Source organism: Apodemus sylvaticus, chromosome 11, assembly GCF_947179515.1.
Source record: "Apodemus sylvaticus chromosome 11, mApoSyl1.1, whole genome shotgun sequence".
NCBI lineage: Eukaryota > Metazoa > Chordata > Mammalia > Rodentia > Muridae > Apodemus > Apodemus sylvaticus.
The window spans coordinates 6,381,241-6,393,856 of record NC_067482.1 but is presented as its reverse complement, the minus strand read 5'-3'; the positions used below and the strand labels follow the sequence as shown (position 1 = coordinate 6,393,856).

At 42.9% G+C, this 12,616-nt stretch overlaps 1 protein-coding gene across 4 annotated transcripts in view; it reads left to right on the top strand.

Moving 5' to 3' along the window:
- Positions 1-12,616, top strand: part of Ptpn13 (protein tyrosine phosphatase non-receptor type 13) — a 164,678-nt gene that overhangs the window by 94,367 nt on the left and 57,695 nt on the right. For all 4 annotated transcript variants that reach the window (XM_052198663.1, XM_052198664.1, XM_052198665.1 and 1 more), the window contains exons 14-17: positions 429-567; positions 1,332-1,484; positions 4,865-5,047; positions 8,411-8,573. In XM_052198663.1, the coding sequence (XP_052054623.1) occupies positions 429-567; positions 1,332-1,484; positions 4,865-5,047; positions 8,411-8,573 (638 nt within the window). The remainder of the gene's footprint in view (positions 1-428; positions 568-1,331; positions 1,485-4,864; positions 5,048-8,410; positions 8,574-12,616) is intronic.

Here is a 12,616-nt window from a genome sequence, read left to right as displayed (position 1 = left end):
AGTGGTAGGAACCTGTGTCTACCCACTCTCAGGACTGAGACCCTATTGGGCTGAACCCACACAGGCCCTGTTTGTGCTACCAGTCTCTGCACCAGTCCTGTGTCATGTGTGCACAACACTGTTTTCCTCCAAATCATCCATCTGACAGTGTTAACGAGTGTAACGAGGGCAGCGTTAAATGGAGACATCCCCTTAAGACTGAACGCTCCCAAGTCTCTCACTTTCCACACATTATCCTGCTGTGGCTCTGTGTTAGTCCCCATTGACTGCAAGAAAGTTCCTGATGGTGGCTCTTTGAGCGCCCTAGAACAGCTTGATAACAACCATAGCTGGAAACATGTGTGTTAGAAACAGTGCCTGGGTTCAGAGTCCCCCCCAAGGTTCTACCTCTAACATCAAGGTATCCGTGTACATCTGTGTTTTAACAGGCACAGCCTAACCTGCCATCAGTATTACCTTCAGCTGAGAAAGGACCTTCTGGAGGAGAGGGTGCACTGTGACGACGAGGCGGCCCTGCTGCTCGCGTCCCTGGCGCTGCAGGCCGAGTATGGAGATTATCAGCCAGAGGTAGGCTTGCTCCTGGGCCAGGCGAAGAAGTGCTGGGAAATTTGTCGGTTCCTACCGGCCGTTTGCTTTGCTTTACTTTCCTGCTGGTGATCAAAGTCAGGGCATGCCAGTCAAGCGGTTCCCACCGAGTTACATCTTCAGCCTGCATACTGTACTCAGTGGAATCATGGCTGATATAATCATGGCTGTTCTTATGATGATCTTAAACTCTTTGTGGTTCCTCAAAGGGCCCTAGCTCACCACATGTAGACCTATCCCATACTTGGGCTTTGAGTTTTCTGTTTCAAGTTGTCGTGCTTTGGAGGTTAGGTCTATCCATCTCCAATCCCTTCAGCCCCCATGCTCTAAGCAACAAAGAGACTCAGTGGAGGACGTGTTAGTCAAACACATGCTGGAGAGACCCTGCTTCCTGCACGGATCGACCCAGTGGGAGGCCGTGAACCAACGGAGGTCATGGTACAAAGAGCCGTGTGCACAGCTCCATGTTCTTAAATGGAAGAGCCCGAGCAGGAAGCAGATGACTGGCGCCCGCCCCCGCAGCAGCATCCTTCATTACCACATTACTCTTCAGCTGTGATGGCACAAGGCCCTCAGTGTCCTCTCTTGAGACTTGCCAATAAGTCCAGCTATTCTGCATCACCAAAGAGGAGGGAGATGCATGCTGTAGAGAGAGGTTAAAGCATTTCTTCTCTCAGACAGGAGGGAGAAGCTGGATATCAGTGATAGGCAGGTGGGGCTGTTGGCAACAGTGTTCTTCCCCCTAGGTTCACGGTGTGTCCTACTTCCGCCTGGAGCATTATCTGCCCGCCAGGGTGATGGAAAAGCTTGATGTGTCCTACATTAAAGAAGAGTTACCCAAACTGCACAACACCTACGTGGGGGCCTCTGAGAAGGAGACGGAGCTAGAGTTCTTAAAGGTAAGCACGCACACTGACCAGTAATAAGCAGTGTCGCAGGTTCAGGATGAGCGAGAGTTGGGGGACACATCTAGAGGCTGGGGGGCGGTATCTGACGCCCTGCAGGCTCCGGCTGCTGATGCCTGCCAGAAACTGTGAAAGAGACAACGGGCTCAAAGAAAACACGGTGCTTTACGGTCAGGAGTGCTGTGAGGGACAAACCCTTATGTGAACCCACACCTACCTGATTCTGAATCCCGTGTCTTCACCCTGTTCTGTAGCTGAAAAAATCAAGCAGCATCATAAAAAGAAAAAGGTGAACTTGATGACTGAATAGGTGTGAGAGGCAAGTTCACACTCATTCTAGAGCTGCTTACCCTTGTTCTGAAGACATGAATTGGTCTTGGTATGAATGATCATGAACTCATAGATACAAAAAGTCAGAAAAGGTGGTTTATGGTTTGAGCTTTGCCATCAGCTTCCTGTTAGCTTGCAGGTAAATACGGGGCATTTACGATAGGAAAGCTAGGACTAAGTAAGCTTTCAGTATAATCACCTCTGAGAATGTTCGGGTCCAGCAGCCGCAGGAAGAATATACCTTCTGTTTGCGGATCCCCAGTGGAGGGAGCCAAGTTTCTCATCCCACACATATCCTGGAAGAGGCGTCATAACACCTCTGAAGTCTTATTTTTAAATTCATGATAAGAAAGCCAAAAACAGGTAAATTCAGTGCACACTCAAGGTCACACTGTGAACGCAGTTCTCCATAGCCATTGTGGTCAGTACTTGCAAGGGCTCGACAGCAGCGTGTGTATTTATAAGGGCATGCAGCACAGGTCCTGCTGTCCACCTCAGAGACAGCTGTGTTCTCTTCTGCCCTTTGCATCTTCGCCTTGAGGGTCGGGGAGAAGTGATGTTGTTTAGGTATTTAAAGATGGCTTTGGATTTATTTATTTCTAATATTACTTGTATATACACTCATGTGTGCACACGTATGTACATGTGTATATCCATATATGTATGTGTATGCATTCATGTGAGTGTAGGTATCCATGGAAACCACAGATGTCCTAGCCTCTAGTGCTGGAGTTATACACCATTGTGAGTCACTCTACATGGGTGCTGGGAATTAAATTTCAGTCTTCTATAGAACAGTGAGTGATCTTAACCACTGAGTCATTTCTCCAGCCCCAGGATTATAATTTTAGCTTGTCTTTCTTGTTATTTTCATTGACCATTTTCTCATATATAGCTTCTTTTTTTATGTGTATGCTTAAACATTCTTCAATTTCATTCCCATGTGATTGACTCTTACTAAATCACGTTTTCATTATGCATTAATGGATATAGTTTCTTTGCCAGATGCATGACTTAGAGATACTTATTTCTCAATCTAAGTCTGCCCTTACATTCTATCACTGACTGTCAAAGGCCTTTTAAGAAAAGCTAATGACGTGCAGGTGGATTTCTTGGGGAAGGTCCACCATTTTTCATGGCCTGCCATGAGTGAGCTCTAAGAATGCAGAATCCTTAGAGCCTTCACCCCAGGATTGCTTCTGCTGGTGTTACCTTTCCTGTCACTGTTACACAGCCCAGTGGTTCCTGGGCATTGGCCCATCCTATTGGACAGATTTTCTGCAGATCAACATGAAGATGTACTCTCATATAGTAATGCTGTGTAGACAAATTGATGATTTCATAATTCCTAATAATGATTTTATAGAGTTCCTAAAGTTACACAAGTAATTTCAAGTCCTCTGTAGTATAAAAGCAACAAGCAAGAGCTCTGTGAACCTTCATGTGTCACAAGCTAATTCTACTAGACAAAGAAATAAGGCTTGGAACAAATTTATGATGAAGGAAAACATTGCTTCTAGGTTAGGTGTGAGATCATTGCCTGGTCACTAAAGTTCATGAGCTGGGAATAGACAGTGTATTGTAGAGACAAGGACAAAAGATAAAGTATTGACTAGTTCATCTATACAGAACTTCAAAACTAGTAACACACAAGGCAGATGACTTCTCCCTTGACAAAACCATGGTAACCTATGACATAAAAATTTTTGCTTTAAACATAATGAACTTATGGGGGTCTTAGTAACAGATAACGAATCTTTAGTGAAATATCAGTCTTGATGGAAAGACATGTAAACAATTTTGCTGTAACTCTTTAAACCTCATCGATCTATGATGTAAATTAGTCCCTTAAACTTACTATGAAATTATTGGAATGTAAAAGTATTTAGAAAACCATACTTTTATTATTTATACATATAAAAGCCATACATTTATTATCCCACTTTGACATTTCTGTCTGACAATTGTATGAGAGAATATATAGAATATATGTCTCTAAAATATCATTTTAGAGACAGTATATAGTCTTAGAACAGAAAATAGCGGTTGTTGGAGCTTGCCTGGTAGAGCTTTGCTCCATCCACTAAATGTGTGTGTGTGTGAGTGTGTGTGTGTGTGTATGCACGTATATGTGCAAAGTGGTTGGAGTTTTCCTTTCTCTGCTTTATCTGTAATAAGTGAGTGGTTTTTTCTTAATGTCTGAGTTTTCTCTCATTTCCATCTTTTATTCTTTGTTTTCTTTTCTCTGTGGTTCACTAATAGTTAAAGAACTGAACCTCCCACTTTTCCAGTGAGAGGCCCTAGAACCAGAGAGAAAAAGACTTTCTCTCTCTCTCTCTCTGTCTCTCTGTCTCTGTCTCTGTCTCTCTCTAAAAAGATTTATTTTATATATGTAACCATAGCTGTCTTCAAACACACCAGAAGAGGGAGTTGGATCCATTACAGATGGTTGTGAGCCATCATGTGGTTGCTAGGAATTGAACTCAGGACCTCTGGAAATGATTCCAGTTCTCATAATTGCTGAACTATCTCTCAAGCCCAAGCCCCCCCCCCCAATCCCCTGCTGCTGACAGCAGGAGCTAATTATCAGAAGCCAGTGGCTTTTGATCATAGAATAGCATAGAGTTAAAGGAAGGGGGAAAAGTTACAAATAGTAAGCAACTTTAGCCTGGCAATCAGTGACAGCCACCCGTCACTTACTTCCCTGGACACCTTGTGATGGCAGCTGGTCACCAGCAGCTGACTTCTTTTGTAACTGCTGTGACTTCTTGTTGCTTCTCTCAGTGTTTTTTATGTCCCGGCTTAGCACTCTCGGCCTCAGCCACGCTTACAAGTTCTCTAACTGTCAGCCGCCTGGCTCCTTCCTCCGTTTAGCCCTCTGATGTGTTTGCGTTTGTTTTCATTTGTCACTGAAAGTGAGTACTGGGAATACTTCTTTGGAATATGGATGTCACTGTCACGTGTTACTGAGTACGCTGACCCACATCCAACTGCTCCCCTGTACACCATTGCTCACGCATGTGCACCTCTGTCTGTTCCAACAGGTCTGCCAGAGGCTGACAGAGTACGGAGTTCATTTTCACCGGGTGCACCCTGAAAAGAAGTCACAGACTGGAATACTGCTGGGGGTCTGTTCCAAAGGCGTGCTTGTGTTTGAGGTTCACAATGGAGTCCGAGCCTTGGTCCTTCGCTTCCCGTGGAGGGAAACAAAAAAGATTTCCTTTTCAGTATGTCTATTTTAAACTCCTTTCGTTATATTGTTAACTGGTGTAACCAGTTTTAATTGTAACCTGTTTACTGACTTTGCATAGTAAACCTTAGTGCTCTGCAAAGCTCTTTCTCCTTTTTAGTTGTAAGTGGTCTTACTGAGATTTTATTTGTTGCTGGTTTTGTTTTTATTTTGTTATTCCCAAAGCACAGGATACATTCCTAGCTCGTTATGTGCTCAATTAACTTGAGTTAAATTACAACTAGGTTGAACTGAGTTGATTATTCTATAGCCATAATCTCTCACATAGAGAAAGTCCCCCTGATATTTTTAAGGTAGATGATTACCTCCCTTCTAATAAGCCTGTCAGGCTCAAGAGTGCACCTCTCACAGGCCTGCTATGTGAGTCCAGAGGTCCCGTGACCACTGAACTTTATAAACTAGTGCCATGACTCTCTGCAGTTTTGAATTTTAGAGTCTACCCTCTATAGTGATATTATTAGAAATGAGACTTTTGAGGGTGGGGAAATGCATTTGAAAAGGTAGTTATCTCTAAAAGCATATTCTGATCTTGAATGTGGAGTATCTGAACATTGAAGTGTTATCTGGCACACTTCAGAGAAGAACAAAAATACATTTAAGTATTTATGTTCTAATAATATTTGAGGATTACTGATATTTGGACTAACATAGGTTCTCACAAAAATAATATTCATAAGAATGTAAAGATTATGCTGTATTCTGAATAACGCAACTTTAAAAATCAGCTGTAGACCTAGGGGTTGGTTGCTTCCTATGAAATGTAGTGTTTCCCTCTGAGATTGACAGATAATAGTTCATTCATCCAGAAAAGCCCACACTACCTTCATATTCCCAAAACTGTTGAAACATAAAAATTACCTGGACTTAATTTAATTTTTTTCAATTGGGAATTTAGTAGATCAAGTTTGTGAAGGAAATTTAGATAACCAATACCCTCCACCCCTCTTACCTCTCATAAGCCCTCCCTTGGGTGAATTTCCTGTCCATTCAATCAGCCATCAGAACCAAGCACTCTGCTAATTTGTCTCAAATAGCACATTGTGTGTAATACAGCCTTTTGTATTACTCTGGAGCTCTTAAGTCCCCTCTGGCAGGCTCTGCCATTGGCTTGTTTTTCTAGATCCTAGTCCTGTAGCTTTTTTGAAGATTGAGTAGATTCTACCTTTCATGTTGATCACTAGGTTTACAGCTGTGGATTTTAGTGTCTTTGAGAACTATGTGGCAGTAATTAAAGGGTATAATTTGTTATGGGAAAAAAAATAGCCGGACTTCTGAACAGTTATTGGGTGTGTCCATAATCAAGATTCTGGTTTGATGTCACGGTATTTTAACCTATTCTAAAACTTGCATGCCAGGCAGTGGTGGCGCAGGCCTGTAATCCCAGCACTCTGGGAGGCAGAGGCAGGCGAATTTCTGAGTTCGAGGCCAGCCTGGTCTACAGAGTGAGTTCTCGTGTTAGAGAGTGAGTTCCAGGACAGCCAGGGCTATAAAGAGAAACCCTGTCTTGGGAAAAAAAAACAAAAAACAAAAAACAAAACAAAACAAAAAAAAAAAACTTGCTGGGTTTTATTTTTTACAAAATGAAGCCGGGCTCTATCCCAGAGATTCAGGAGCAACAGTATCCACCTAGAACTTACAAATGTCGCTCTAATTTACTGCATTTATTATGTCTTTCTCCTTTTTTTCTATCATTCATTTTTATTGTTGCATTTTGTTTATGGTATTAGTATTAGTTTCTACTTAAAGTATAAACATCTTTTTTCTTTAATTTTATTTATATGAGTGCACTGTAGCTGTCAGACACACCAGAAGAGGGCATCAGATCCCACTACAGATGGTTGTGAACTACCACGTGGTTGCTGGGAATTGAACTCGGGACCTCTGGAAGAGCAGTCAGTGTTCTGAGTCATCTCTCCAGCTCAAGTATTAAAATCTTTAATGTAAATTTATAGGAGAAGTCCACTTAAAATTTTATACATCAGTAAAGCCACAAGTGTTTTAGGTAATATTCTCATATTTTAATTTTGGACATTACTGTGCCTATTTCTATGTTTGAAATAAAGATAATAAAGACTAATTTGCAAAGTAAGTAATAGATGGAATAGAATCTAACTGCATTTAACTAAATGTCCATTATTCGCTTGTTAGATGCATCTTTTTTTTTAAGGTGTAGGGACCACCTGCTAGCTTCAGCACAGACCACAAGTTCTAGGAGGCTCTCTTCTGTAAGTTACATCATCTTTCAAGAAATACCAGCCAAATAAAATTGGTTTATCATTTTTCTACTTTTCTTGAACTTGGTAAAAATAGCCATCTCTAAGTACTAAAGTGTTTAGTGTCTCAGGCCCTACCATGCGGTGTCACTGCAGTCCTGTGCTTCTTTTCTTTATCCCCACCCCTTCTTGTCTGGGAGGCCATGCGCTCGTGCTGCCAACGCTGCTCCTGAGTTCCTAGGCTCACGTGCTTCTCTTGCCGCCGCCTCCTCCTCCTCCTCCTCCTCCTCCTCCTCCTCCTCCTCCTCCTCCTCCTCGTCCTCCCATGTCCCTGGGAATGCGGGGATGTCCTACCCCTGCCCAGCTGCCGACATTTTCTTTGACTTCCCAGATGTGCCATCACAGCTTTGTACCACCCAGATTCTCTAGCTGAATCATAACTCTTAGCATCACTGTTAACTTTTAAAATGTCTGTTTAACTGTTATTTACTCAGGTCACCGAATGTATAGTTCTTATCATTTTTATTAATATTCACAAACATTCCCATCAACTCAAAGTGTGAATATGATTTCTAAAACTTACTTTAATTTCTGAAGGAAGATGTTCAAAATATATACGTCCATGAACTCAGCCTTGCAGTAACCCTGGATACTTTTAAGGTTGATTTGTTTTTATTTTATGTGTATGGGCGTTATGCCTGCATGTCTGTCTGTGCCACCCACATGTGGTCCCTGGAGGCCAGAAGAGGGTGTTCGGTCCCCTGCTGGGATTACATCCAGGCACTAGGTGCTAACGGCCAGGTCCTCTATAAAAGCAGCCATTGCTCTAACCACTGACCCATCTCTCTGGCCTCCCCTTTCCCCGACTCCCTCTGGCAGTACTTTGATGATGAACAGAGTACAGTGTGATTAAATCCACAGGTGCTGAAAGTGGCAGTTAATGCTGATCTATGTGTCCACTTCATTTATTTATAGAATTATAGTTCCTACATGTATATTTATATGTGGTATCCTAATAATTGGAAATCTAAATATCTCTACATATTAATTATAGGTTAAAATATTTGGTCATATAGAAAGTCATGGGAAAACTTCCTAATTGCAAATATCTCTGGCTACTATTACAGAAGAAGAAAATCACGTTACAGAACACTTCAGATGGAATCAAGCATGCGTTCCAGACAGACAGCAGCAAGGCATGCCAGTACCTGCTACACTTGTGCTCCTCCCAGCATAAGTTCCAACTGCAGATGCGGGCACGGCAGAGCAACCAGGATGCCCAGGACATAGGTAAGGGGGCATGGCGTGTTTCATGTGACTGGGGGGCGTGGTCTGCGTCACGTGATTCTAGGGCATGGCCTGCATCACGTGACTGGGGGCGACCTGCTTCACACAGCTGGCACCAGGACCTATGCATGAGCTCTACCACAAGTTTTTAAAAGAAACTCAGAAAGTGTTTGGGATGAAACCATCCCTTTGTCTTTCTTGTAGGGCATCCCTTCATCTAACAAGTCTATAAAGTTGTCAAGCCAGTGTCTGTTCACTTGGAAAACAGTACTGCAGAGCGAGAAGCAGGGTCTCTTCAACCGTGTTTAGAAGGCTTAACCACAGCTATGGAATGATAATATGCAGAGAGTTTTTAAATTATCCCATTTCATACAAGTGAGTGTTTCTCCTGACTGTATACTATATACCACATGTGTTCAGAACCCACAGAAGCCAGAAGAGAGAACCAGGCCATCTGAAACTGTAGTTACAGATGTTGTGAACCATCCTGTGTGCTGGGAATCACACAGGGGTCCTATGGAAGAGCTGCCAGTGCTCCTCAGAGCCATCTTAACGGATGATACCCTGTGGGCTCTAGGATCCACAGGCTGCATAAGAGGACTGTGCTCTGAAGGGTGACGGTTGACTTGGATACGAAGGACAAATGTTAAATATTTTGGAGAAGTGTGTGAAGGAGCATGACAGACAGGGTACAGGCAGGGCAAGTGGCGCCCCAGCCTCCTGTCGGGGGGCTGTGATAAGTAACCATAGCAGCCAGGACAGTGGGGTTTCAGCTGCAAAAATAACCCAGCTCTAGACAGGACTCTCTCAGACGGGGCTGAGATTTAAAGCTGATTATGCATAACCACATGTTGAGATTAAAGTGATTTGCAATTGCTTCTTTGTAGTAAATCCTTACAGACTTAAGTGGATCACTCTGAAGTATGTGAGTTAAAGTTTAATAACATACACGGGTGACCCATGTTTCCAAATTCTTTTCTGGAACTTAACTTTCTCATTCTGAAGTCTTACCGAAAAGGTTTTTTTCTATCGCATGGCCTGGGGGAAGACAACTTCGAGTACATGTTTTTCACCTCTTAAAATCAAAGTGGAGACCATGTATTCCCCTAAGGGAAAGATTCTAGGGGCTCATGGAAACCTGCAAAAATCGCAGTCTTTGGAAATTGGGTCCCCAGGATCTGCATTTTAACCCAGTTGCCTCATATATAATTTTTAAAATACGATAGACATGACTTTTAGCACATTACCTTTTACTTTCTTACTTTGCTCTTCTAAAAATTGTACGTGGTTTTACATATTTTGAAAGTACAGCAAGGTACCAGTCCTATTATAGCTATCAGCATTCCTGCCTGGATCAATGCTCAGTACAGAACTAAACCGTGGGAGATCGTACCTTTTAAATGTGATAGAGGAGGGGATCAGAAGAAAAAGGTCTCAAGTCGAATCTTGCCTAGCATTTTACAGAAAATACAGCTTGGGTGTCCCTGATCCAGATTTTTTGAGGGACCAAAAATGTTTCAGATTTTTCAGTTTATAAGAGGTTAGAATATCTGCAGACACATAAGGAGGTGTGTGTGAAGGATGGGACACTGAAGAGAATCTGTCTCATCTTCACGTTAAACACGTGAGTCTGCAGGTAATTTTATATGCTCCGTCTTGTGTTCTGACTAAAACCTGTCAGAGTAAATCAAGCACTGAGCTTCTATTTGAAATGCCTGTTCAGCACTCAAATTTTCAGCTTCTAGAGAATTTTGGATTTTAGATTTTGCAATTAGGGGAATGCTTGACTATAATCATGCATGATTATCATCTGAAGTAAAATTTCTGATGTTTAAACCAGACTGTTAAGAGACCCAGAAACCTCCGTCATGCCTCAATGTTCTGTATCTTAGTTTTTCTGTCTGTAGATTACTGTTACAGTGATGATCTAAGTATCAAAGCATTGTTACAAAGTAACATTTATACCTCTAGAGCACTTCAAGTGTATCCAGCAGACCAGGCTTGGCCATACATTGAATATAAATGTACTTGTCACATATGTGAGGTCCTCGGTTCAATCCTCACCAGTATTTAATCAGTCCCTCGACTACTAATCGGCCACATGGCACAACCAGTAGTAATTGTGGTGGCGGCAGCAGTAGACACTACACTGGCACCGTGCCGTGTGCGTCTGTGCTATACACTGCCTGCCACATAGTAGGAGCATGGTCGTGTACAAACTGCCTTAGGAAAGAAACTGAATTTTCAGAGTCTCATTTTCTTACTCCAGGAAAGAGAGCACTCTGCATATTTCATAAGCTCAGTTCAGGTTTCAGATAGCCAGGTGTCTGTCCCTGGCCTCGTGGAGAACACACTTCAGGATGGCATTGTTTGTATACTCTGCCATACCTATAAAACCTCCAAAGGAATTATGCCCCCACTTTGAGTTGTATTAGGAGCCATGTACCTAGCCGAATGAGGCAAGTGAGAAGCACTCACTTCATTACTAGCACAGGAAGTTGGTGGACTAACACTGTCACCTATTGATACCTGAGAATGCTAATTCTTTACAAACCCTAGAGCCGTTGAGTCCCAGTTTCACTAATAGGGAAATAGGTTTCACGTAGAAACTGCCTCCCCTACCTAGTTAAATGGTGGAGTAATTAGAGTGCAGTGTGGGGCGCAACCTTGCTCTCCTCACGGCTGGCAGTGCTACTCCTGAGTTAAGAGTTTACATTTGGCCAATTTTCACAGAATGAAGAAACAAATCATTTATTGAGCACTTACTATTAGGTAGCGAGTACTAGGGAATAACAGTAAATCAAGTCTGTTCTCAGAGTAGCCTGCGGGAACGTCCACAACACAGGGAAGTGAGTTGTGGACTAGTGCCTAGGGACTGAGCAGAGGCAGAAGCGGATTGGAAGGTGCAGGTTGCAAACTTTATGTGCAGCCACAAGGCTGCAAGCAGCAGCACTGGTGTTAGACTGCAGCTCCTATTGTCTTAACTGTTGGTCCATGCTGATGTCTGTTCCAGTAGAAGGCAGTAGGGTGGATGAGATCAGCAGTGCTCACACTCATATCCTGTGTCTCTGAGGCAGGTAGCTGTGAGCATCTGAAAGGGACCACCATCCTTGCCATGTTTAGGAGACAAAACCTCACTGAACTGGTGGTCACCATTGTCCCTGCCATCTTTGGTGTTGCCGTCTTTGAATTGATTGTTTTCTTCTTAGAGTGAAGAGTCTTCTCATAGTAAAAGAGAATACATACATGTTAAGGCTCTAATAAAAGCCCCACACACTAAATTTAAGATGATTGGGAAGTCTGTGGTGTGATTGAAGATCTTGAATTGGGCTTCGATCACAGACAAGGACCCCTGCCTCTGGTGTGTGATGGGGCTTGTTAACGCAAGGCTCCTTTTGATGCATAAACATTAAAGTCACAATTCCTTTCCACCTGTTGTGTACCTAAAATTAAATGCTATTAATGTTGTAGGGAGTAGAAGATAAGAGAGATGGCATAAGCCATCTGTCTGGCATGCTACCACACCTCACTGCCCACAGAGCGCACCCCTGCCCTGCAGTCACTGTGGGGCCCGGAGAGCCTGACTCTCAAACAGGGAAATCATCAGAAACTCTTGCTTAGTCATCCGCGTGTGATACAGTGGTTTCCATAAGAGCTTCAAATGCCAAATGCTGTGTGAGAAGAACCAGGGGCTCGACCTCAATGTTTTCTAAATTTACCTTCTAAAAGCAGGATTTTTGGTCTTCATTGAGTAGTAAACATAATTTAAGTACAGACAATTCATGTTTATAGATACAAAAAGGGGAGGAGATGGGGGGAATCTTTGACTGTCCTCGTTCATTTGGAAGGTGGTGGAGACAGGAAGGTGGGGTTGGCATCGCGGTGAAATAACCTGAAAATTCGTCCTAAACACTCACCCCAGCATCGCTGAGCCTCAGCTCGTGTAGTGTACGGTTGTGTTCATTCACGGTTCCTTTGTGTATTCACAGAGGGCTACACCATCTTCTCAGCTTTTAAAAAATATAACAGTGATGAAGGACTTCTCT